This window comes from Antennarius striatus, chromosome 6 (genome assembly GCF_040054535.1).
Source record: "Antennarius striatus isolate MH-2024 chromosome 6, ASM4005453v1, whole genome shotgun sequence".
NCBI classification, from domain to species: domain Eukaryota; kingdom Metazoa; phylum Chordata; class Actinopteri; order Lophiiformes; family Antennariidae; genus Antennarius; species Antennarius striatus.
The window spans coordinates 8,533,540-8,560,037 of record NC_090781.1 but is presented as its reverse complement, the minus strand read 5'-3'; the positions used below and the strand labels follow the sequence as shown (position 1 = coordinate 8,560,037).

Genomic DNA, 26,498 nt, shown 5'->3' with positions numbered 1-26,498 from the left:
AATAGAGAAGAACATAAAGACCTCCACATACCGTTTCCAACATTGATTGTAATTTTGAATGAATATGTACAGAATTTACTTTGTCAGGCAGCTGAAGGAAAAACACTGAACACAGTAATCCGTTTTTAAGGTTTAAGAGAGAATTAAATTACAAAAGCAGGAAGTAGTTTCATAGGAGCTGGACAGAAACAACTTTATTAATAACATTTTATGATTTCTTGAAATACTCACATATCTACACCACTACAATGAGAAGGGGGGTGGGAGGGTGGGGGCAAGGTGCTTCTGACATGGGGATGAAAGTGCCACAGGAACAGGAACTGATCCAGACAGACTGATGAATGAGGACTGGTTTCTATTGGACTGAAGCAGATTAGATATCAAACAAGCCCACTAATGTGTGTGTGTGTGTGTGTGTGTGTGCAGGCGAGGACAATGTGAAATGACTATTTAAGACGTTTAAACCCGAAAAATGACCATCCCTTCACACCTGAGAGCAGGTAATCCGAGCAGACCTCACACACAAACGTGTTTCGGTCACATCAATGATTGAATACATCAGACAAGAATTGATGGAAGGCTTTCGACTCCTCTAAAGGTCACATGTTCTACAGTTTTACTTCTAAGCTCCCTTTTTTATTGTGCGACTCACCTTCATCTGACCGTAAGCCTGAAGATTAATGCTAGCAGCATTTAAGATTTAGGAATGTTAACCTACGCCTGGATGTGTAAACCTTGACCTGCAAGGCATTCTGGGGTTTAGGAGCGGATAACATGACTTCTCTCTATATCTGTGTGAAGCATCTGAAGCTGCAGCTAGCTGATGTTAGCATGAAACCAGCTCTGTCCAAACGCCGTAAGCATAATGCCCAGTAATGATTATTCTGTTTAGGTGAAGGAGACGGACGTCCTTATAGCTCCTCCTCTGTCTTCACCTGGACCATGATGGCGGCGCCGTCCTGTGCGTCCGACTGTTGTGGGTGACTCTCATTGACCAGCATGTTGAACTGCAGGTCGTTGTAGTGAGAGAAGTCCTGAGGATACGAGCCAAAGATCGGGTTGTTTAAGTTAATATCCATGTTGCCGATCATAGAGTTGACGTCGGGCTCCTGCTCAAAGCCGGGCGGCATGGACGCGGTGAGGCTCGGGTCAGAAATCATATCCCACAGGGAGGGGATGTCGAGCAGCTGGTTCAGGATGGCCGTGGCGTCGGAGCCGTTGTTTGAGTCCTGGAGATCGCTGTAACACATTTCCACTAAACCGGACGCTCCCGGCTGCGAGGCGCAGAGCCGCTCCTCCGGAGTCGTGGTCTGACGCTGAGGGAAGAGGAAGGACAGCTCTGCAGCCGACGCGTTCTCTGCTGCAGGACGAGGAAACAGAAATTAGAGGAAAAAACGCCACCTTAGAAATAAAATGTGAGAATTTTTAAAAAAAAATCACTGATTCTGTTCTTGAAGAACGACTGAATAGAATAAAGTGGGTGTCGTCACACTTAGTGTGTCTGCTGTGTCGCTTGAATTCTGTTGTTTAAATAAATTTACAGCTCATAAATTGTGGGGCTCCCTTCTTGGTTGTGCTCCTTAGCTGGGCAGAACACTAGATTGACAGGAATTGCACAGTGTGTGCGCTTTAAATAGAATTGATAATATTAATATTGTGTGTATGTGTGAACTTGCCCTGTTGAATGGTTTTAGCGTCGAACTGCCTCTGCCTCCCCGGTAACACCCTCGGAGCCTCACCCGTCACACACGGCTTCTCCCTGAAGCTGATGTCCGACTTGATCTTCCTCTTCCGCTTCACCGCGTACGGATCTGAAACGGGGATGGAAACGCTTGAATTGTCCTTCTCTTCTTGTTTCTGGCTGAATAATTCTCAGCCAGGCGTTTAGCGCCATCTTGACTGACCTGGGTTGGGAGGGAGGTAGGTGAAGGTGACGGGCTCGCTCTCCATCTGGTCAGAGAGGCGACGCAGAGTGACGCCGACCTCCACCTCTTCCGTGATGTTCTGGTCCTGGTAGGTCGGAGTCTTAAACACGATGGCGATCTGCCGGTGCACGTCTGTCTGGGCGAACTCGCCGCTCGCCTTCCATGACCCACGCCTGAAAATGATCTCTATGTCATCTGGGGAAGGAGGCAGAACCATATGGGTCAGGGAAAAGGAGGAAAATGTATGAAAAATCTGAGGACGAGTCTTGTATTTCTGTTATTATTGTCTTCATGGAAGGTTTCCTTCAAGTTCAGTTTAATAATTACTGATAACGGTTTTTACGTTTGAGCACAGTTGGTAGACGCAATGCTGATAAGATGTACAGAAAGAAGATTGCACAATTATTTAAATCGGGTTAAAAAAATTAGTGTAATACTCCGAATGCAGCGCACTTCCAGATGCTGTCAGCCAATAGAATGCACGTACAGTATCATGTGACTACCTACTAAAAATTCGCAATGAGGTGAAGCCGGGCATCTTGAAGCACGAATGTGCGAGGGATTACTGTACCATGAAGACAGTCAGAACAATAAAAGTGTCTGAAAAGCAAAGATGTTGACTCTGAAGGTAGATTCAAAGAGAAGCGAACATCTGAATCGCTCCAGTTCACAGGAAAAACTAGAATGAAGATATGGTAAACACGGACGTAACGTTACGTGTTGGTTTGTTGTAAGGATCGCTGTTGAGTCCTAAAGATTTTAACGTGAAGGAGCTCCTTTATTTTACTCCAAATGTCATCGTTTCACCCACTAGAGGCAGTCAGACTGGTGCAGACCTTCTGGATCCGTTAGTGTCATCGTTCTACTCTAGATGTCCACCTCCTGGAATCGTTCTGATCCAGGAGGATGTTTTATAGCTGAGCCACGACTTCTGTTCTCCTCTGTCTGTAGAAACAAACCTTCTGTTTACCTTTCTGCACTTTGTCACACAGCATGAAGATCTCCGTCTTGCTGTTACAAGGACCGCTGTAATGGTTCAGGCAGTAGATCTTCAGCTGAGATGTAGTCGTGGCCTCTGGCGTGAGAAGCATAAAGTACGTTTACACTAAAGCGACCAGACGATCAGGTGTTATGGGTGTGTGCTGGCAGATGTCTTACTCTTGTCATAAATGGGGTGCGACACCACCGGGCTCAGACAGTCTTTCTTGCCGTCGTCCCACTCAAACTCACACTGGAAACACAGACGCACGGCGTTCATGTCGATGTCCTCGATGCCTTTTGTGTCACCAGCTGAGAAATAAAGACGATTAGAAAGTCAGTTTCCAAGGAGTCAGCGTGGATTTTAACAGTAAGAAGGGAGGAGAGTGTAGATGTCAGAGAAAGATGGACACAACAACCCTGCTGGGACGCGTCATACTTTGAAAGGGGTCGATGTTTTGGCTTCTTCTCCTCTGCAGTGACATGTCCAGCTCTTTCCTCCTGACACACTGAATACCAAGGTTGGCAAAGCTGCCGGTCCAGGAGGGAAGCAGAAAAACACGTTTTTGTCAGAGGGTTTTCACATAATCATGGAGAAAATGAGTAAATGTTCAATCACAAATCTGTGACTGGACATGAGATACACACCTGTGATGTCGGTTGCTGTGAGGATTGATGGTAACAACGCAGATTCCTGAACCGTTTGGGCAGTCCTTACCCACAAGGCAGTGGGGGTGCGGTCTGTGCGGAGGGTCTTTGGTCACCAGAGAAACAGTGACTGTGACCCGTTTCACGTGATCGATGGGACCTTGAATCTGACAGAGGGACCGGGAACGCCAGGTGAGAAACAGAACACATCATTTCATTACCTCATGGTGACAACAAGGGGATCAGATTTGTGATCCTCAGAGCTGGAACAGTTTTGTCTTTCCACACCAGTGGGACACATTCTCTGTAAGTATCATAATAAATCTTTTCCATTTTATTCTTTATGACTGACATCTGGGACACTTTTTTATACACTGTTAGATACCAACAGTTCCAGATGGAGACGACGACCTGTTTACAAATCAAACCAACCGATCTAACCAGAGCTTTAAGCGACAGCGTGACTTACAGAAGGTGTTTCTTTAACGATGCACTGATTTAGGATTTTAAATCCCAACGTGCCTCAAATGTGACCCTGATTTTTTTTGTTTGTTTGTTTGAGGTGAAGTTGAAGGCTTCAGGCCTGAACCACCTGTCTTTAAACGCTCTTCAGCTGGGACTTAAGGGGACTTTCTAACAAACCACATCCTTCCAGTTCCACCCACCAGCCCCCAGTCAATTGTGGGGGTTCAAGTTAACAACCCTCCCAAACTGTGAAGCCCCTTTTAGGCCCCCGCACACAGACTAACGGGTCTACCTCTATGGCGGGCTGCGTCTTGTTGGTTTCGGTGCTGGACGCCCCCAGGATGCTGCCGGCCGAACGTCCCTCACACTCGTATCGAAACCTCATGCCTCTCTCCTTGGGCTCCTCCACCACCACCAGTTTGGGCTTCTGCAGAATACACTCCAGCGCCTCGGTGTCACCCACTCGGTTCTGCGAGGACACGCCTCCGGTAGGGACCGGCAAACGCGAGGAGCCTCGAACGCGATGGGAAGAACTGGATGGAGAGACGTCTCCCTGTAAAGGATGAGCCATCTCCCTGGAGGGGCAGGAGTGCTGCAGGGGCTGAGGGAAGGTGGAGGTCGGCTGCAGATTTAAAGGAAGAAAAAAAGAACATACGCAAAAAGAAAATAAAAACTGGAAACTTTGGAAAGACCGAATACAGTAGCATAAAAAATGTGTGTCTGGAGTAAGAAGCAGTCTTACTTCTGTTTCTTACACAAGTTTATCGACATTGATTCAACCAGATGCGTAAATTTTTTAATTCTTAGTAGCGTCTAGGTTTGATCTGATACATCTAGAACTCCTCTAAACATCTCTTGTGACACAACAGAGTCAATCATCCAAACCTTCTCAATCAGGCCAAAAAATTTGAGTTTCCCACCATCGCAGATCTTCGGACCATTTAGAAGGACCAGAACCGCAGGTTGACAAATAACTTAGCCCTGCCACCCCTAAATAAAATCATTAAAACCACCTCAAACAGCTACAGCAGTAAAATTCTAGTGACACATTGACGCACTAGCCCCAACAATCTGACCTCGGTCACAGAGGCCCATCCCTTAATACACCTGCATGAAACTTTACCTGCAGAACAAATCTAAACGCTGGACTTTTTTTAGAGGTAAAGAAGTATTTCTAGTGATCCTGACGTCTACAGGCTTCCCTCACCATCCACTCATCCACTCTAGCAGATGTAGCTTTCAGCATCACAACCAGGCTGGAGTAAAGCCGCCTGACTTCCCTTCATACATGTGGTTTCCATCAACACATTCAACCAAACGCTCTGCTGACTCCTCCCCCTCCCCTCTGACTCCTCCCCCTGAGCTGAGCTGTGTTTCTGATCAGGAGCTCTTGTCTCACCGGATCCTGTCGAGCCGCTGGTATCGGTGTTTGCGAGCGACTTGTCCTTCAAACACACTCAAACAAAGGCCGAGCTGAACAGGAAGTGGGACTTCAGCTCAACCTGACACGCATCCACCAATCACAGAAGAGCAGGATGAGGAACGTGACTGACCGACAACCCCACACACACACACACAAAGGAAGACAAACTGAAAGTACGAGTCAGATTACAGTTCTTTCGCTGCTGCTGCTGCTCCTCCTCCTCCTCCTCCTCCTCACGGGGGAGCAGTGGGGTAGTGTGTCAGACCAGTCGCTGTTAACACACTATTTCACATGCATGCTCTTCCCTTCTTCACAACAGTCTGTGATGACACCACCTCAGACGTGGCTCATGTCTGTAAACCATGTGACTCCCGGTAAGACCTGGACTCATCCGACTGCTGACAGCTATGTGCAACAGCAACACAACAAACCTCCTTCACACAGAACGTCTGCGTGCCACCAAGGTGAAACAGAACAGTTCGTCTTCACTAATCGCTCGCCACAAAAGAACCTCGAGGTCACTTCAGCACAAAGACAGAAAAACAGCTCCAAGGGTCCAAAAGTCCCCCAGGAAACCTTTAAATGTCCCGGTGTGAGCGCCTGAACATTCCTGCTCTGCTGTCAATGAGGAAACGTTCCTCTATATGAAAACAACACACCATCATTACAGGTAGAGGAACTGGTCTGATGACATCCTGACATTAAACCAGTCTGACTCCCACTGATTTATGTCCCTATGGATCTGACACAATGGAGTCTTCAACTACAATCAACTCATTTTATCATCATTTCATCAGGTGATCGTAGTTTAAGTCATTCTGAAGTTTAAAAATCATTGAAATCCTTTCACAGTGAGTCAGTTTTAATATAATACTTCATAATATATATAAAACTTTGTAATAACTAATGGATAAATATTTAACAGGAACCAATGCAGTCAGAGACTGCAACATCCCGCATTCTGGATTCAAAATTTTACCTTGACCTACTTGCATAGGTCAAAGGTCAAAGTTAGTGCTCCGACCTACTGTCATTGATCAAAGCACCAGCTTTGATTTATGGTCTTTCACTTGCCTTCTCCCTCGTTTTTCTATCTTATCCGGATCCTGAGTGTACAAAAGTTGAAATTTGACCTTGACCTAGGTTTCAAAAGGTCAAGGTCATCATCTCATTTTGATCCCCTTTTCTGCCTGAGTAATGTGCTTTTTGTTTCATTATTCTATCTGCAACGGCTGCAAAGATATTTGGTGTACAAACTAACGGACGAACACACAAACGTTTACAATTACAATACACCACTGCTTTGAAGAGGGATGTAATAATTTTTTAATAACACATTTGTCTGAAAGAGTATTCCAAACTGCTAATGATCATTCTGGGGGATTTATCCTATCAGTATTGATATCTGACAAACGGTAAATAAAGTTTACATGCAGAGGTGGGAAGACAGTAATTATAATGATTTCAACAATTCATCTGAAAAGTAGTCATGAATGACTTGAGAAAACCTCCAGAGTGTGTGGGCACACACTGCCACCAAACAGACAACAGCAACACAAACACACACGCTTGTCTGCTCACCTGGCACGCCGTGCCCCTCGCCACCAGCTGGCACTGAGACGGCGGGGAGGGGCCCTGCCGGAGCCTCCTGTGGCCCCCGCTGGACGATTGACAGAGAAGGCCGGCAGGAGGCGGAGGGGGTCCGGGGAGGGAGGCAGCCTGCCGCTCGTTGTACTCTGTGATTATTTCTTCTATGAGGTCTGCAAAACAACGTGGTTGAGAGTCTCAGAGGATAAACTATGAAACATCTGAGAACAATGATTATCAATATATCGTCAATATCATCAATATCAGCTATGGAGAGCTATAGTACGAATGTGTAAAATGTCATTGATTCACCATCACTGTTTACCAAAAATTTAAATGTGTTGTATCAGCTAGTCAATTAGTTAGTGAAATAGTTGGTCAGTCAGTTAAACCCATAGTTATCATCACTGCACAACGGCCCAATCACTGGTGAAGGTAACCAAACGGAAACGATCATTTCCTGCAGCGTTACACCTCAATGGACATTTCTTTTTTTTCTTTATTTGCAATGATTTATGTAAATAAGTGACTGCATCTCCAATCAATATGCTAATGAGCTGCAAACAATGCATGCAGGAAGAAGCTTGGGGTTATTTAGGAGTTGTTGGTGACATTTCTCACTATTTTCTAAACTTTTATCCAAGTAGATGAGAAAATGAAAGTCATTCAGTCTAGATCACAGCTTTAAACACAATAAACACATACGTGTTCATTCAAGGGGTTTACATTTGGGGGGCTGATTTGAGGAACTCTTTTCTCTATTGAAACTGGCTGCAGAGCTCTGTCCCATAGGAGGACACACAGGAGGACACATCGGAGGACACACAGGAGGACACATCGGAGGACACACAGGAGGACACATAAGAGGACACACAGGAGGACACATCGGAGGACACATAAGAGGACACACAGGAGGACACATCGGAGGACACATAAGAGGACACACAGGAGGACACATGACAGCCGTGCCAGATGGTAATGGGTAAATGATGGTAAAACACTAGACAAACACCTGTGTGTAGTTACGTCCCTTCAGTGGATGCTCAGAGGTGTAGTTGAGTCTCACAGGTCTACTGAACACAGCAGAATAAGGAAGTAGAATTAAAACCAACAAAAAGTTTGAACTCCACTCACCAAAGTCTGTCTGGTCTCGATCTGCAGGACAGACAGACAGCAAACCGTCAGTGAACACACACACACACACACACACACACACACACACACACACACACACACACACATCACTGAGCCGGGCGATGGGTGTTGGCTCCTCTGCGCTGACGAATCACGTGCTTGGTGATGACGTCACCCAACTTTCTCTCTCTCTTTCTTTCTTTCTCACATAAAAGTAACGCGAAGTATTCAAACATACCGGGAGTCCCATTGTAGACGTTCATGTCTTTCATCGCATGTATTTCTGGATCAAACGCCGCCGTCGTGAAGCTGAATTGTTTTTTGAACCAGATAATGTCCGGTTCGGTCTTCTCTTCTGGGTCGGAATTTGTTTCCTCCCGTTCCGAACCAGCTGAGGGGATGGGTCCTTCAGGCAGCAGACTCCGTGGCGGTGCGGGGGACGGCGTCAGGCGGGCTGCTAGCCATGTGTTGTGTCGGGTGCCGTCTGCGCGTCTTCTGTACAGGCAACGTGTTGCGTGTTTCCGCTGCTGCCTCGATCTGATTGGCTGGTTCGACGTGTGGAAATCCCCTCAACATTACGTCATCACTCAGACATCACCCTGAGAGGTGACGCCCCCACCCGATTAACCTGTTTAACTCATTTGAATACTATCACCCGGAGCCTAAAGGGGACGGATGGAAGCAATTAATATAAATACAACCAACACATACGTACATCAATTCTGATTTCATCTTGAATAATATACAGTATTAACTACTCCATCTCCTAATGACGTAATCGCGTCCCTTCTCACCGGTTTGGACGGGTTTTTTTTTTTTGCTGAAGTCGAGGAGCGACACCTGCCGGCGATACAGAGAACTGTCGATTTAACGGAAATAAAGACTAATATACAATCAAAATTTTGTTTAAAAAAAAACTAAAACTATGTCAGAAACTAATAGTGATATGAATGGTATGTTCATAAATGTTTATTTGAATTTTTGCTGAATGAAAGAGAAAAAAAATCAGCTGCTATGGTGTTACCTTTGGAAATTATGCAAATTTATAAGTTAACTTGAGGGTTTCATTGTCTGGATGAAACTGGACAAGTTCTGGTAGAGTATTAAATCATAGTTCTCCATAATGAAAGAGGATTCACAAGGTGGAGGAGAATAAAATGTCTCAGAAGTGCTGAATGTTCCAGAATGTTAGGACAAAGAACTCTGCGGGGGTCAAGGCTCCCATTGGCCTCATGTCACTATTGTTTCAATATGAAGTGTTTATCTAGTGTGGAACAACAGGGTCTGTTTATCTTTTGAATGTTTCATTTTTGTTTCAGATATACCAAATAAGGAAAAAGGAAGTGTTATTTATGTTTTGATCTTCAAATACAACCAAATGTAAGTTATTTTTCATCATTTTTTAGTAACAGACAATATAACTTGGAAAGAACTGCTTTTGGACGTCAGATATAAGGCTCAGATGACTCCAGGATGAATATGTGGAACATTCTGTTCTAAGCTGACAGTGTGAAACTAATAACCGCTGCTCTTGTTTTGTAGTCAGTTGATCATAACTGATCTCTGGAAACTGAAAAATACAAAACCTTTTTCTGTTTCTACTGATTTTGTTAGTTCCAAGAAGAAGGGTAGTTTAATTATTTCATGACTCCGTTTTGCGTTCTAGTTAAGAAAATGCCAATTTATGGTTTTATATTGAAAAAAAAAAGACCACCTCCTTTTTCTGACATTTCTGAAACAAAAATCCAATTACCTGTACTAAAAAAACAGACTTAATATGCAATGCATAACAGTAATTGCACATTTAAGCAATTTAAAATAAAGCATGAATTCATAAAAGATAGAATACCCATTAGTCATTCCCTTTGTGAAATAATTTATACCACTGTTACTTGATGTATTCATTCAAAACACATCTTTGTTCTCAAGTAACATTTGATAATGCTTAGCTTCACAGTATTAAACATGTAAAATCCCACATTGATATATTTTGTGCAAAGTCACAAGGACAGTGCTGCTTGAATATTTACAGTGACCGACTAAAAAAGCCAGTTTTAATCTCTTGGGCATTTTACATCAGTAGTTAAGTCAGCTTCTTCTAAATAAGATTGTCCACATTTTTTGAAAGAAACTTTGTCCTGCCATGTTGTCATCCCTCAGAATGGAATCAGAATTTACTGGAACACAAGATAAACTGGGTTTATGGACGCTCCTCACGCTACAGCTCAAAATCAGTCCTCAGAGGACAAACTGCTCTACAGGATAACAGAATTTTCCAGACAATAACTTTGGGACTAAATTAAAGGTTAGATAAACTTGTGTGTAGGGCATACAAATATATCTGTCCAACTGTTGTGGAAGAAGAGTAAAAAGTCAAATAAAGGAAAGCTTTCCATAGATTTTAAATCACACTTAATTTTTACTATAAACATGAATTAATCAAAATTTAATATATACCAACATGAAACCCTTCCGTCTTTACAGCAGCCAAAACTATAACAGATACTGTAAATCTTCCGGCGCACGCCTGACACCCGTCTCCACTTTGTCGGGGTGATCTTGTTAGTGTGAAAGGAAAACAATTTGAAAACCAGAAGTCCAGCTCAGGGGAAAGAGAAATTAACCTGCAACTTAAGGTACTGTGAACAGTTTCGACATTGGTAGTATCAACAGGACATGAAATTCTGTACAGTTCGATGACATAGAAAATAATTGTTCTGCAACTGTAAAACAAAAAGTAAATCATTGACAATATTAATATTTATATTAATACCAACAAGGCTGTTATTTTTTCATGTTCAAGATTAGAACATTTACATTTGTTTAAAATCGAGGGTAGCAGTCACTGTCTTTCTTGTAAAGTCCTCCATCCCGTCTCCAGTCACCAACCCTAAGGATTCCTCCTCAGACACAGCCCGGGGGTCGTTCCAGTTTTCTCCAGCACTACTCACCAGCTCCCAATGAAGGGAAACGTGGTGCACACATGGAATGAAAAGAAAATCCACAAGGAATCTACACAAACAACAAAGTTGCACTTAGCTTCTTTCTTCCTTGTATATAAAAAAAAAATGTATCAACTGTGACATGTTCCCCTCCGAACTTCGACTCCAGGACATTGTTACCCTCTGAGAAATCATACAGAATACAGTACATCACATTTTGTTTTACTTCACTTGAACTGCAAAACAAGTGGGCGGGGAGCAGAAATGAGAATTTACCAAGTCTACACTGAACATGATTTCTGTGGGTCCACACAGAAATCACAGAGAACAGTTGAACTGCATTTTTTTTTTTTTTTGTAGTTGCGTCCATAACAGCAAAGCGACGACTCTCCCTCTCTGCCTAATTTCCACAAGTCTTCCCCCCCACCCCAGCAGAGCGGGCAAGGGAGGCTGACAGAGACGGGGCCCTGCTTAGTCATTCTTCTTTTCCTCCTCTGGTTTGTCTGTGATGGAGGCGGCCGTCGCGGGAGCAGTGCCTGCCGCTGCGCTGTCATTCTGGATCTGGTCCACTCCGCTGGTGCCAAACTCATTGACCCGGTTGGGATCGACCCGATAGATCCAACGCTGGTACAGGTAGATGAAGAACACCACGTCTGGAGAGGAGAGGAAACACGACAGTCCAATAAAAACTTGAATCTATAGTACTTTTAATACAGCGAGACCAAGAACAAATAAATTTAAAGGTTGTAAAGAACGTGTTTGGAGGAGGAAAGTAGATCCAGATCCATTATGGAAAATCATTCGTGTTGATGGTTCAAACTATACAGCTGATTGAAAAGTCTGAGTAGTTTTCCAAGGTCAAGGATTTTGTTGGCAGCATTGTTCTTCTGTGAGCTACTCAGACCCAAATGGAATGTTGTGCAGAGCTAACTCTTTGAGAGGCATGTTGACATAATATTATCAAAGGATTCTGCTTTGGCAGAGCCTGAAAATCATTTTCTGATTAAATCTAGGAGAAGTGGTGAGGTATTGTGATTGTCGGCGTTTGTGTGTCCGTCCGTCCACCAAATATCTTCACAACCGTTGCAGATAGAAAGATGAAACAAAAAGCACATTACTCAGGCAGCAAAGGGGAGAAAATGAGATGATGACCATGTCAAATTTCAACTTTTGTACACTCAAAAGACCATAGATCAAACGAGATATTTTCTATCCTTGTATATTTTTTCACATATCTCAGGAACCGGATGAGATAGAAAGACGAAACAAAAGGCGTTATATTCAGGGAGGCAATGGGATGAAAACTGGATCACAACATTGATATCTCTGAAACCTCATGACAACTAGAAGACACCAGCTACATGCGGATCATGTGACTTTTATTAAATGACCCTGACTTATGAAAGTCAGGGTAAAATTTTGAATTCAGGAGGTGTCACGGGATGTTGCAGTCTCTAAATGCCTAGTTGTGTTTTATAGATGGAAGTGCTGCATGTTGCTTTCTGGGCTTCAAAAGCTCGGGTTATAGAAGTGAATGTTACTGAACTAAACAAACACTTACAAACATTACGATGAAGACATACCGTCTCTGAGGCATCCTATCCTGTACATCATGGGCATCTTGATGACGAAGGCAAACAGGTCATCAATGAAAGTGTTCAGGGCCTTGTATGTGAGCATCCTCCACGGGAGGTGGGCCACAGACTTCATTTTGTAGTTGATGAAAAGCTGTGGCGTCATTGTAATGAAACCTGACACACCCCAATAAAAAAACACAAGAGTGAAGGTCATTCACTGCATTGGCAAGGTCACATAAAGACGACCACAGAAGCAGAGAGCTGGACAGCAGGCGACAAGCCTTCTCTTATAAAGTCTGTTTATATACAGCGCACTGGCAGCCTCTACTGGGAATTGGACTTGCAACCATGACGCAAGCATGAAAACAGAGTGAAAGCTTTTACAGAGACAAGATAATTAAGAGAGTGAATAATAACCGACCTCTTCTCTTTCCTTTCCTCTGATTTCTTTTCTCTTATAATTGCAACTTTATGATTTTTCTGAACATGCTGAAAGCTGCATATATTTCTACTCTTCCTTAAATATTTGTCTTAATGTTGAAACTTTAAACATTAGATTTACTTTTGTATCACACACTATACAGGTCATTACATGGGTACCGTGGGATTCACCATGCTCATCTGTGTGATTTCACTGCTATTTGTATTTTCATGCAGGTCATATAATTCTACCAGCACAGTCTTCAGATGATCTTACCAAAGGTTAACAAGAAGCCATAGAGCATGCTGAGCACCCATGAGTACCAGCCTTTGTGCTCTACATACAATAAACTGTAGAAGGCATAGCAGCCAAACAGAGGGTAGAGCAGCCACGACAAGTACTTGAAGGCCATCTGTTCAAGTAAGAAAAAGAAATGTCAGAAAAAAAAGAGTAAATGTACTCTTTATTAGTTCAACATTTATCGTCCATCTCAACAGAGAAATATCTCTTTGGGCCTGCCTTTGTTAGAGTATTGAACTTACATCATCATAGATTTTGGTCGAGGACTCCACGTATGTCGACTTGTCTTTGAATACCAATCTTGGGATTATTCCAGCAATTCTGTTCTCTCTGTCCAACTACAGCAGGACAAACGTAGACGGTTAGTTAGAGCATAACAGGAAGTGGAGTAGACAATAGGTTGAGGAAGCATTGGTTATGATCCCACTTTTTAGAAGGTGAGAAGTGCAGCTTTAGGTTGGCCTCATTCTTCACATACTGACCGACTCGAAAAGAAAACTGCTTCAAATGTTTTTCGCACTGTGCTTGGAAACACAAACTGTTTGCTCGACTTACTCTGACATCCATGACTTTGGTGATTTTCCACATGTCGATCAGGAGGCCGATGAAGACGCTGACCTGCACCACAAAGTTGGTCTCGTTGTCCAGAATGTAGAGTAGAACCACCAGAGACTGAAAGACTCCAAATATGATGGAGCGCACCGACAGGCCTTCCAGGGACTGCCTGCTGTTCCAGAACTGGATGTCTGAGGAGGAGATGACAGCGAGATGAAGGAGGAGTGAACAGACTCCTCACATGCTGCTCGTGTGTCGTGACCTCACCGTTCTTAAAGGCAAGAAACTCAAAGATGCTGTGGACGATGGAAACAACGATGGTGAGACCCAGCAGGTAGGGGTTGGTTTCCAAAAGGGCCACCTATGCACAGAGAGCCTTTTATTAAAAACATACATTGGCAACAAAATCTACATTTTTAATTAAAGACAAAAAGGTTACATTTAAATGAAGCTCTTACGTAGGCACTAACTGATAACAGTGAGCAGCTCGCTGTGTTTTAGTATATCCACTATTGATGGTGTCTATTATTAAATAGGTACATTAAATTGAAAGAATCAAATATCACACCACGTCCACAATAAATATAGAGTAGGCCTGAATCTCAATTGTGTTATAAGATAATCCACACTGCTCAGGTTACATTATTTATTACCCAATTATCTACTTACCAAATGTCCAATATTTGAAAAAACGGGGGGCATTTTATAGCAACAACTCAAAACTGCTGTGGAAGAAATAAAGTATACGTGAATCTCATCTCATCCAATCTACTCTCTCACCTTAACCGAGTCCTGGTCTTCGTCAGATTGCTCGTAGGTGTCTTCTGGCAGGAAATTCCAAGGAGAACGTGCATTTTGGGCGGCGTACAGCTGTGACCGCCACAACGACAGCGGGCAGTAACAGAGGCGGAGTGGGAGTGTTTTAAGGGTGTCGTTGATGGGATAGTAATCCTTCTGGAGGTTCCAGTAGTCGTTGAAGTAGATGATGGGATAGTAATCGCCACTTACTGCATCAAACTTAACATCTAAGGAAAGACAAGGTGACAAAGGAGATGGCATGTCAGAATAAAACAAAATTAGACTCTTGAAGAAAATAAAAGTCTGTTGGTCTCAGTCTTTTAAATCTTGTGGCAGGAAGGAGAAACTTACGTTGGTCCAGAGGTGGGGGAACGGATCCCTTGACCCAGGCAGTGTGGTCATCCACCATGTTGATGGTGAGATTAGGATGCCAATGAGAGATGACCTCCACTGGACCATGGCTCTCTGCCCGCTGTGAGGAAACAAACTCTTTACTCAGATCTTTCACTCTCATATTTTTGAGATTTAGATGAAAATTAGTTTCATGAGACAAAGACTCAACTTTTCTGTCATCAAAACAGTCTAAGTTATTGTGTGGGAACATTTAGGTAGAAACTTTATTCGCCAGCAGCGAGTTGCCACTGATTAAATGGCATCATGCATTATGACAGTCATTCATAACGCACAGGCTACCATAGTTTCAAAAATAAAAAGCTACTGATACAGGTGTGGATGTTCTGTCAAATGTTTCAGAATAGGAAAAATATCAATTCTGAGCCAATCAAATCAACTTCACAGCTCTGTCTGATGGAAACTACACTGCTATTATCTTCTGACTTATTAACTGATATATTCAATGATGCAATATGCTCAGTAACAACCATGAGGAATAATCATAGTGCTGTAGTGCAAATGAAATACAAAATATTAACCTTGATCATTTCTGGATCTGCCTCTGTCTCTCCTGTTAGCAAATTCTTGGTCTTCAAAAACTTTCTTCGCTTGAACTTATTCAACACTAAAAGAGGAAAGCAGTGATAGTTAGCAGAGAAACGATCACACGCAAACACATTATCATGGCTTTGGTGTTCGGTGTTTTCCAACGCGAGCTTACTTCGTGTGGCGTGAACTGTTGCCAATCTGCGATACTGGCCTTTGCGTTTGGGGTCTGGGTGGAATCCACTTTTAGTGAAGTAGACGTGCATGAAAAGGGAACCATTGTTCTGCACTTTCTGAAAATATGCGTCAAACACAGAATAGTGTGAAAATCTCAGATGAGTCAACATCAATGGTACAAATCTGTCATGTTTATAACTAAGCTGTCATTCTTGCTCTTCTTTCTTCTCTGTTTTCCCAACCTAATATCTGTTCCTTCTCGACATCCATCTCTGCCCTCCTCCTCTCCCTGATTATGCCTCACGTTGCCCTACCCGTCCACCCTCAGTCGTCCCCACCTCTGGGATCTCCATCTCCTTGTAGTGTTCATAACAGCCATCCCCGTTCTCCCCTGTAATCCAGTCGCCATAGACTAGATCCCTCTGGAACCAGAATAGGGTTTCTGTGTTGTTGAATTCAGTGAACACCTCTTCCTGAGACACGAACACATAAAGGTCCTGCAGGGATGGTGAGAAAATAAAGATGTTAGTTGTGAAAGAAGCACAGGGGGGGGGGGGGTGTCAATTCAATTAAAGGATGTTTGATGGAGTGGCTGGCCCGGATCGGTGTAGTACCATAAGGGTGTCTTTGGGGAAGAGGTTCCTACTAGGTACTCTTGGGGCCCCAGCTGGAGTGTTGGGGTCTGGAGTCGAAGGCCCTCGACGGAACCAGCTACTGATTGCCCAGATTATAAAAATTCTGGAGGAGCAAAAAAACAAAAACCCATTTTATAAGGACTGGTTTTAAGTTAATAATGAAAGCTGAAACATGAATAAAAGAAACTATAAACTAAGAAGATAGGACAAAGAAATGATTGGGGGGGGGGGTGAGCTGGATTAGGGGCCAGCTTTCAGATTTCAAGTAAAACCCTTTTTACTTGAAATCTGAAGAGTTGTTGGAAACCACAAGGAAGCTAATCTGATTGAACTGTTTTCCAGTCAAACCACATTACATTCACACTTTCATGAAATGTGCCTGGAATGCGCAACAAATGAGCAAAATAAAAATGTACAAAGGAAAGAGAAACACCAGAATGAGAGTGAACAAACACACCAGACTAGTCATGGAGCAAAACTCACCTAAAGAGGACTCCTTTAATAACCTGCCATGCATTAGGTGCTTGTTGCTGCTGCTGTTGCTGCTGTTGGGGATCCTGTGCATTTCCAGCCGTCTGCACAGCCTGACCATCTGTTGTTGCTGCAGTTCCATTGCTGCTCACCTACAAACACACACACACACACAAAGGACAGTTCAGCCAAAGAAAGCAAAAAACACAAACCTGCAACATTACGGAGTGACACATAGGAAGGAGCTGCTGTGCATCACTGAGAGTGTGAATCGGTAACATGATGACGTGTAAACACAAATTTGTGGAGCGGAAAGTGCACATAAGGTGACAAAACTATTCAAATTAGATTTGAACATGAAATGTCAAATACATTATATATACAGTATATATAATTATATATATATATATATTTATAATCTCAAACCATGTCTCAAACTTAAGCTTCAGTAGTGTTACTTTTCATTAAATTATAAAATATAACGTAGCGCTTTGGAAAACAGATTTTAAAAATGTTCAAAAGAGGATTTGACCTTTGTTTTTTTTTGCTGCAAATATCACTTGAATTAATTAGACTGACAATAATGATACTGACAGGTTATAATTTAATAAGCAGGATCCAAAGAAAGCCTCTGTGGTTTTGTACAAATTTAATAACTCCTCTGAGGCCACATTCATGCAAACACCCTGCATGCTCGCATGAAGAAGATAGCATCACGACTCCTCTTCCGCACGGAACTCCTCACCTTTCCAGTACGGTCACAATCTTTACACGGTCCAAAGCAACAGGATCAGCCATTAGACTCATTAACTATCTAAATATCTGATCCTCCCCCATTCTCAACACAACAGGTCAGACCAGCAGTTGGACATTCAGTACGTTATCATTTATAATGGTACCACGATCTGTGCAAGATGAGTCAACAGAGAATTGACAGAGAATTTCAAGGGCAAGGACGTGACTCAAGAGCTTTCCCCCCTCCTTGCTCTGTCTTGTGTTAAAATAGAACCGATTCTATTACCACAGACCTGGATCTCCATCTCCTGGAGGAATCGATTCTATAATCATGACGGCAATATATTAACTAACAACAGCAAAATCTGTTACTGGAAAAAAACAACTGAAAGTGATCAAAGATCGATACCAATCACAAGGTACACACCTTGAAGCAAAAATTCTACCAGAAGTGTATCATCCCTGTAATGCAAGAGTGAGTACAGACTTACCTAGAGGCAATGGGGAGCCTTAGCGCCCCTTGTGTTTGGAGCAATGAAAACAGTGAAGGATGCTTTTTTTCATCTCATGATAATCATTTACAATTTACACACTGACCAAAGATTAACAATTAACCCCCTATTCAGGCGTAAATACTCACTGTCACTCTGACAAAGGGAGGGCAAAGGGTTCACAAAAAGTAGTCATTCACAGATAAGTGGAGATTGTTCTAGCAAAGTTTGTACACACACGACAGGATCTCCAACACAGAGGAACCAAGAAAGGAATATTAAGGAAAAAAATGGCCATTAAGATCCTTAAGCCTTGTGTTCAATGTTCAAAGAAAGAAAAAAATAAATCAGGATGTTCATTCTGATCAACTCCAGCAACTTAATGGGTTCATCCTTGATATATTCCCAACAGTCCTACAAAGTTTCACCCAAAGTGGAAACTTACAAAGTGGTTAATAATAATAACAATAATAATCCTTTATTTTCCCACAGTGGGGAAATTTTTGCGATCGAGGCAGCGGGGGGGGGGGGGGTCCATACATAAATACTTAAATAATATAAATAAATATTAACATATGCAACATATGACATACACATATTCACACATTGTAAACATATTAACATACATCACAGTATCAGAAATTTACAGTTATATTTACACTGCAAAAAAAATACACTACAGACTGCAGAACTGCAGATTACACTGGTTTACGGATTTAGAATGTTTTGTTCTTTGAGTGGTCTGCTGGGAGGATCGCTGGTTATACGCTGGTTAATGTGTAATTAACAGAAATGGTGAAAAACACCCCATCTTGCAACAATACACAGTGGAAGAAACTCATGAATCTGCCTTGTTTTATGGATCTGCTCATAGATGAAGTGGGTTCTTCTCTGTAAAATGTCAGACACACCCGTGTAATTTAATAGAAAGTCACAGCACAGACTGATTTAGCTAATACAGGACAAAGACTGGCTTTACCTCTTTGGCACGAAATCTCATCTGGTTCCTGATGTTTCCCCTTAGACTCCTATCGGTCTCATCTATAACTAATAATCACATCTGATCTGACAGCCTCGTGCCCTTGAGTCTATCACCGTTCATTCCCATTTCAATTGAACCAGTGTTCGTCTTTTATTCCTACTGATCTGTAAAAATAAATACATAAATTGTACTTGTTTCCATTTGTTCTAAAAATAGAACATACATTTTTAAAATTTTTCTAATTTTTTTACTCTAGTGACTGATGATTGTGTTAATACCCTCAGGACAGTGGTAAAACTTTGCTTTACTTACATTCATACTGTTTCAATGTAACTTGAATCCAAAACCAGAAACATTTAAAAAGACCAAAACTGGAATCATGTCTGCCACAAAAGTCATTAACTTAGAAATCATTAATATGATTATATAAACTCAGTGCTGATCTGTAACAACCTCTGATCTCAGTTCAACCAATCAGGACAGGAAAATACCATTTCAGAGAATTAATAAGACGAATAATCTTTGAATCCAATCAATCCAAAATGAGCTCATCAAACCTAAACTCCTTACCTGTGTGTGTGTGTGTGTGTGTGTGTGTGTGTGTGTGTGTGCGTGTGTGTGTGTGTGTGTGTGTGTGTGTGTGGTTTTTTTTTGCTGGAGACTGGCCTGGTTAGTCAAGCTGCGTGTCTCTGGCTCAGGCCTCGTTCCAGCCACTTTAAGTGACACTGCAGCAGTCAGCTGGCAGCTCTTTCCCACTTCCACGTCATTATTCGTGTCTGGATGAGATCCACGAACACCGTTCCTACTGCTCTCATCCCGGCCGTCTGCCCGCTAACACCGAGGAGTTCTTTAAACGCAGCACAGGGCTGCTTCAAAGCCAGCCGGCACTGACAACGTCACTGGGACCCGTGTGACGACCGGAGGGGAAACGTTACAACAACGGTCGCACTTTAAACGCTCAAACGCACAAAACGGGCCCGTTCGACCGGGCGTGAGGAGTACAGAGGAGTGTAGTTCATTTTTACCTCGCCATTGCTCACGGTAGCTTTGGTTGCTTCGCTCTCCTGCGTCGCCATCTTTCCTTGTCTCTATCACGCACACTACACTGAGCCAGCTGGGGAAACCACGTGTCCTCTCGCGAGACTTCAACTTCACGCCACTGCCGTGACGTAGGCTCTCAGGGAGTGTGAGGAAGTATGGGACTGGTGAACGTCATGAACTGCGTCTGATGAAACACAGCTGGACTTACCACATAAATAATACTTTTTTTTTTCGTTTATTAAACTATACCAGGACACTAGGCATACATTGCGAATACTATATGTTACGCATATGAATTTTTAAACACCTCCACCTATATAACTAAATAAACTCACTTGAAAACCTCACGCTGTCACGCTTCCGGTGTCTACCCGGAAGTTCGGGCCACTAGCCGAGTTAGTTCCGGTCTTCACATTTGTCCATGCCTGTCACTTACGGAGCCGTTCCGGCTTCGTCGGGGTGGTTTGTTTTCTTGTGACAGCGAAAGAAAAAAAATCAGTCTGATATTCTTGTTTTATTGTGGAGTTTCCACGGGTTCCCCGCTAGTCCGTCAGACGCATCATGACAAAAGACTTCAATAAAATTTGACATTGAAAAAAACATCCACTGAAAAGAGGCAAGACGTTCAGACAAAAAAATATTTTATTTAATTTTGACAGGCCCATTGTTTTCATTGAACATAGCAAAATGAAAAGTTTATTTTTTTAGTCAATAGGAAAAATAGGGTTGGCAAAAAAAAAAAAAAATCAACTTATCTCAGTCCAGGATAACCACCCTGGAGATAATGTGTGGGGCTTTTGTCACCCACGGTCCCCAGCACTTGAAAGATTACCAGTTATTTTAAGACTGAAGAGAATACTACATTTTTTGTTCACATGGAACTGATGTGTCACCTCAAGAAAGCAACTCTTCAATTGAAGATTTTTTTTCTTGAGTTTTGTGGTAGGAACCTAAAACAACAATCCATGAATAAGGCAGATCATTCTCCAAATCGCTTTCTGTGTTCTTATAGACAGTTAACGGATTAATGGAGCTACCTACATATTATGGTTCAGAAAGTGAACCCAGAACCATGCACTGCACCATGCAAGACACTGGAGTGACAAACAGAAAGTTCTACAGCGGATGCCATTCGATTTTTATTTTTTTGCGCAGTACTACTTGATCCAACAGGTATTAATGGTAAACAAAGATCTACATCTAATGTACATTGCAAATTTTACACACATTTTCATTTATGTGATAATTTGGAAATTATTACATAACAAATGTAATAACAAATGATATTTAACTCTGTTAGAAGAGATTCCGATTGTTGCCATGTATACTGTAATTTCCTTTCAGCAATTATTTAATTCCCTGTTCATTTGACTTATGGACAGTTGAATTAATAATTCTAAACAATGCTTAATTCATATAGAGATGTATGCCATGTGTGTTTTCACATTACTCTATAATAATTCCAATTTTTAACTGCCAACAAATTTCTGAAGGATTTTGAACCATCCATCAGTTACTTAGTCATGAAAAAACCACATGGGTCTATAAAAACAGTTTACACAGTAATTTTTGCACAAGCCGATACACTAAAAGACTCAAATCTTCAATCGAAACAGAAGCCCCGCAAAGTGCTGCCGGCCCAGGCCAAGAGTGACATGATGATGATGATCATGATGATGATGAGGATAAACCTCATGTATGATGAAAAAAAAAATTGCAGAAAAGAAAAATTACTGTTGAACAGTGCAGACAAATGTGCTTTTGGTTTCTACAGTTGGAGACCACAGAACTTTGTAACGCTTCCTCCTCCTGTGTGAAACCAGTCTACGCAAGACCTTCAGGAACCACTCTTTGGATCACGTCTTCCAGAAAAGTAACGAATAAACGAAACATTTCATTTTAACAAAAGTTATGTTTTTCCTTTAGCTTGCTGGCGAATGGGTAAACGTAATGTTAAAAGTCCTATTTCAGGGCAGAAAATCTTCTACTCCTTCGTTGGTTACAACTGTCCTACATCTCATCTAAACCATAATCCTCCTCTGGGAAGTCTCCTACAGTCACATACTGTGGCTTTACAAATCCACCGTATTTGTCCTCACATTCAAAGTACTGCTTCCCTTCAACGCTGGGGAGACACAAGGGATGACAATACAGGGTCAAAGACGAAATCAAGGTCATCGTGATCCAAACTCAACTGATTTTTAGAAAGAAGATGGTGCTCTTACGTTCCATTGTTTTTTCCCAGGGGCTCATCATACTTCACACCCACCCAGTAGCCTGGCTTGAAATCTGTTGTACCTGCAAAGAATATTAAATCATCAATCTTACCTGCTAGACCTCCAGCTCTCGTTTGCTTATATATTAAAAGTTCAGGCTAATCAGATACTCCATGGTAAATTAGTATCATTATTTAATAGTTTGAAATGTTTCTTTATGTAGACATTATCAAATCTCCAGCTGAAACCGATTACAAAAAGCAGCAACTGCTTTCAACAAGGAGAACAACTTAAAAAACTCCTCCTACATTTCTTGATTCTGAAATGGATTTCCAGAAGTTCCAGCCAAGTCTGCACTGATGGAAAGAAACCCTTAAAATGTGCTAATCAAAAAGCCAGCCAGCTAAGCTTTAACCACCCTTACCAACAAACATGACTGTGCCAAGCTTTGTGGGCTGTTTAGGGGCCTGCACTTTGCATCGACTTCCAACAGAAATGTCCTCAGCTGCAGCCTTTTCTCGTTCCTGTTGAGCAGCACTCTCAGCTTTCTTCTTAGCCACTTCTTCCTCATTAAAGTGACCAATATGATGTTTTTTCATGAATGCCCTCGCAGAATCTGAAAGAAAGAAAGCTGACTAATATCACGGGATTTTTGCGACGACTGCAAAACTGCAGAACATCTATCAGATAAAATGCATAATTCTTTAACAACACTGCAATAGCTTTGATAGCATTTAGACATAACATTATAGAAACATATCTTTAGTATCAAAAGCAGGAGAAAAACAGTTGATGTGAATGTAATCATTAGAGAGACTTGAGAATTTTAGAGCATACCGCTTCTCTTATCGTAAGAATCCTCTGACATTTCATACTTCTCCACTTTGGACACATCCTCAAACTCTCCCATCAGTCTTCCACTTGTATCGATAACCTGTAAGTCAGGATGAGACAGCCACTTTAAAAAAAAGACCACGTAATTAATTTTACATGTTTGTCAAAAACATCTTGTCACTTAAGGTTGAGATAAGCAAAATAATATTGGCAACAAAGAGATTTTTAGTTTTATCATTTGTGTTGCAAAATAAATGAAAAGCTTTTGCATGTCCATGAAAAGTGCTCTGTAGTTTCTCCAAGTAGTAATGTTTTATCTCTGCTCAAGAGGGTATGTGATGGTTGGATTTGTTTTTCTGATTTTTAGGAGGATTGTGCCAAAACTAATTGATGGATTGACATGAAACTCACCAAAGGTGGATCCTAGCATATCTGAGTGGTAATTACATTTCAGTGATAATTTCTCATAAGATCTGAATCTGGGAATCTGTCCACTGTATAGGCAGCATAGCATTCTCACAGGCCTTGTTCAGATTAGTCACCTATATCCGATTTTTAGCCCATCCAGATTGATATTGCATATCTTGTTTGTAGCCAGATTGCATTTGGACACTTGCTAAAAACAGTGTAAACAGTCATCCCCAAAAATCTTAATATGGAAGGAAATCTGATATGCCTGCAGTCTGAATGCAACCATAATGAAATCAGTTGATAAATAATGGCTTTCACACCTATTGTGATGAAATGTTACCATAAATCTGTCCTTATCAAATGCATTTCTTTTTTTTTTAAATTGTTTTGGGAACAAAAAGTCTAAAGTTAAAAAAAAGTTGCTGCTTATATTATTAAAATAAAATACAGTACAGTCTGTCCCTACATATATAACGCATAGGGCCGTGACATACATGTATTCTGCAGTTGTCATCCACAGGATAGGAACCCAGTAAGGCTTCATTGTCATCTATCTTCTGCAAAAACTTATCAGAAACATCAAACAGCTCCAGGTCCATGGAGGAGGCAGATCCTCCCACAAGCATCTCCAAGTTTCTCTATTGACAATATAAATGTAAAAAAAATGCATGTAAAACCATGACTATTACGACTTCTTAGATCAAAAATACAGCAACTTAGACAATTTCAGTATCAAGTGTAATGCACGGGTTGAGTCATCTCAGTCCCACCTTCAGGTCTGCTACAGTGACGCCTCTGTTGAACCTGCGGTTCGACACAAACGACGTCTGGGGGCTCGTCACCCGCACGTTCACCATCGGATTGGTCACCACGATCACCTCGCTGTCCGTCATGACGCAGTTGCGGACGCAGTTATTGTTCAATTACTGAAAACAACACAAGAAAAGGGGCACAATAGTCACTGGAACTGAAATCGATTCAAATATTGTAGTGTCGTTGGTGACTTTCTACCTCTATCAAATCATTAAGACGTTTTTACCGGTAAAAATAAACATCAAACCTTTTTGATGTTTCAAAACCGGTAGTGTTTACACTTAGCATCATGTTAGCTAGCTAGAAAGCTAGCCTTAATGACGCTGAATGTTGGGGCGGCTATCAGCAACACAGTCACGCTTGGATATACACCGACTTTCCTTCATGGAGACGGAAACATTAACGGAGGAGCACAGATATATCTGGCTCGAAGCAGATCATTTGATTCCATACCTACCTCTCGAAACACAAGCTGGAGACGTTTTGACCGTCTGCGACACGCCGTACAGTTGTTTCCTGCTCCGCCCAAAGCTGGAACGTTATGCCCACCCCGGACAGTAAATCACCAATCACGTCAGAGACTGATTTACTTTAACCAATAGGATTACGGAACGAAAAAGAAGGCGGTGACAGAGGAGTGACACGCTTTTGAACCAACCAACTTACGTGAGCGCAGATGTTGGAATTCCCACACAGTGGCGCCGTCCTCAATTTCTCCAGTCAGTCTGAATGAAGTTATTTTATGAGAAACGTTTCACCATTACACAATTAACAAGGAATCATGATTTATAGGTTCGTATATTATATTATAGATGTGAATATTACATGTTATCCTAATGGGGTGTGATGAAAAATGATAATCAGAAACGATTTGCTGCATGAAAAGCACGACTTTCCTTCGAAAAACACAAAAAATGATCAAAGAAAGCACAGCGTTATGGGAGGGGGGTGCCATTAGATATTCGTGGCACTTACAGTATATAACCACGTCATAAAATAAAACTATCCTTTCTGGTTTTTGGCAGTCAGCTGTCCGTTTTTATCATCAAAATAAAAAATAATAATTTTTCGTTGAATTTCATATAAATGACTTGCATTGGATTGACTGTATCGATGTAGTTAAATGTTCTAGGGCGTTCTCTGGTTTTAACAAAGATGATGCACACCTGTCTAAAAGACCCACACATACTAGTTGCAAATGCAAATTATACCTTTTGTTTAGTCACCATTATAATTGTCTTTCTTTACACTGACAGTATTTGCATAGGAAACCACGTCAGTCACAACCATTGGATCCGGTTGAAAACTGGGACGACGACAATTCTTATTATAACCAGGACTGTTTGTTGTTGTTGTTGTTTTGTCTTTTTTTAGGGTTTAGTTATTTATTTTTGGCTGCACGTGTGAAAAATGCAACATAAAATATATTTCCGGGCGCTGAGATATGTCATTTTTGTAGAATATGACCGATTAATTAAACGGTTAATTAATTAGTTGATTAGGATGAAAGTTCATGAAGAAGAGGTTGGTTGTACACTCTTGTAGTACATTAGTAATAACACACAGGGATTTTTCTGTCATTCAGTGACATCTGTCAAACAATTATATGATTATGTTTGGCAGTGGATGTCAATGACGCTTGATGGGAGGTTTGGTATTATATTTTCAAATGTCGACTGTCCTTTCTCAGGGTATGACGAATGGATCTTGATGGGTAAAAAATCCAACATGAATATTTATGTGCATTTATTTTAAGTAAATGGAACTCTCTATTAATTATCAATCAGTTGACTACAAATATATATAACCCGAAAATTTTTTGCATTTTACCTTGACAAATAAGTTAAAGTGAAATGATTAATTGCTTATGAAAATCAATTAAACTAATAGAAAATTTGCTCGGCAATTGTTTTCACATTTCGTTGCATAGTATTGAATTCTGTGGGAACGAATCAGACTTTAAAACTTGTGTGTTTTTAAAAAAAAAAAAAAGATTAGGC

The 26,498-nt window shown here is 41.6% G+C and overlaps 3 protein-coding genes across 4 annotated transcripts; all 3 read right to left on the bottom strand.

Moving 5' to 3' along the window:
- Positions 1 to 235: 235 nt before the first annotated feature.
- relb (v-rel avian reticuloendotheliosis viral oncogene homolog B) lies at positions 236 to 8,877 on the bottom strand. The gene is made up of 12 exons (XM_068317514.1): positions 8,872 to 8,877; positions 8,399 to 8,705; positions 8,161 to 8,181; positions 7,021 to 7,199; positions 4,309 to 4,638; positions 3,552 to 3,718; positions 3,343 to 3,434; positions 3,084 to 3,215; positions 2,896 to 3,000; positions 1,905 to 2,120; positions 1,740 to 1,811; positions 236 to 1,360 (listed from the first exon to the last, which is right to left on the bottom strand). Exons 1-12 carry the CDS (start codon positions 8,875 to 8,877, stop codon positions 912 to 914), a joined length of 2,076 nt encoding a protein of 691 aa, XP_068173615.1. The 3' UTR covers positions 236 to 911.
- A 1,714-nt stretch (positions 8,878 to 10,591) lies between these two features.
- clptm1 (CLPTM1 regulator of GABA type A receptor forward trafficking) lies at positions 10,592 to 20,297 on the bottom strand. Its single transcript, XM_068317249.1, has 14 exons — positions 20,209 to 20,297; positions 16,988 to 17,127; positions 16,484 to 16,607; positions 16,208 to 16,366; positions 15,868 to 15,985; positions 15,686 to 15,771; positions 15,105 to 15,225; positions 14,736 to 14,980; positions 14,223 to 14,316; positions 13,956 to 14,146; positions 13,643 to 13,738; positions 13,377 to 13,512; positions 12,686 to 12,853; positions 10,592 to 11,755 (listed from the first exon to the last, which is right to left on the bottom strand). Exons 1-14 carry the CDS (start codon positions 20,257 to 20,259, stop codon positions 11,574 to 11,576), a joined length of 1,911 nt encoding a protein of 636 aa, XP_068173350.1. The 5' UTR covers positions 20,260 to 20,297; the 3' UTR covers positions 10,592 to 11,573.
- Positions 20,298 to 21,350: 1,053 nt separating this feature from the next.
- On the bottom strand, positions 21,351 to 25,043 carry tbcb (tubulin folding cofactor B). Of its 2 annotated transcripts, none has more exons than XM_068317528.1 (7): positions 24,956 to 25,043; positions 24,456 to 24,611; positions 24,180 to 24,323; positions 23,278 to 23,374; positions 22,865 to 23,056; positions 22,450 to 22,522; positions 21,351 to 22,349 (listed from the first exon to the last, which is right to left on the bottom strand). In XM_068317528.1, exons 2-7 carry the CDS (start codon positions 24,576 to 24,578, stop codon positions 22,235 to 22,237), a joined length of 744 nt encoding a protein of 247 aa, XP_068173629.1. In that variant the 5' UTR covers positions 24,579 to 24,611; positions 24,956 to 25,043; the 3' UTR covers positions 21,351 to 22,234. The 2 variants fall into 2 exon arrangements, with proteins under 2 accessions (XP_068173629.1, XP_068173630.1); XM_068317529.1 differs by lacking the exon at positions 24,956 to 25,043 and adding an exon at positions 24,746 to 24,897.
- Between the last annotated feature and the right edge of the window lie 1,455 nt (positions 25,044 to 26,498).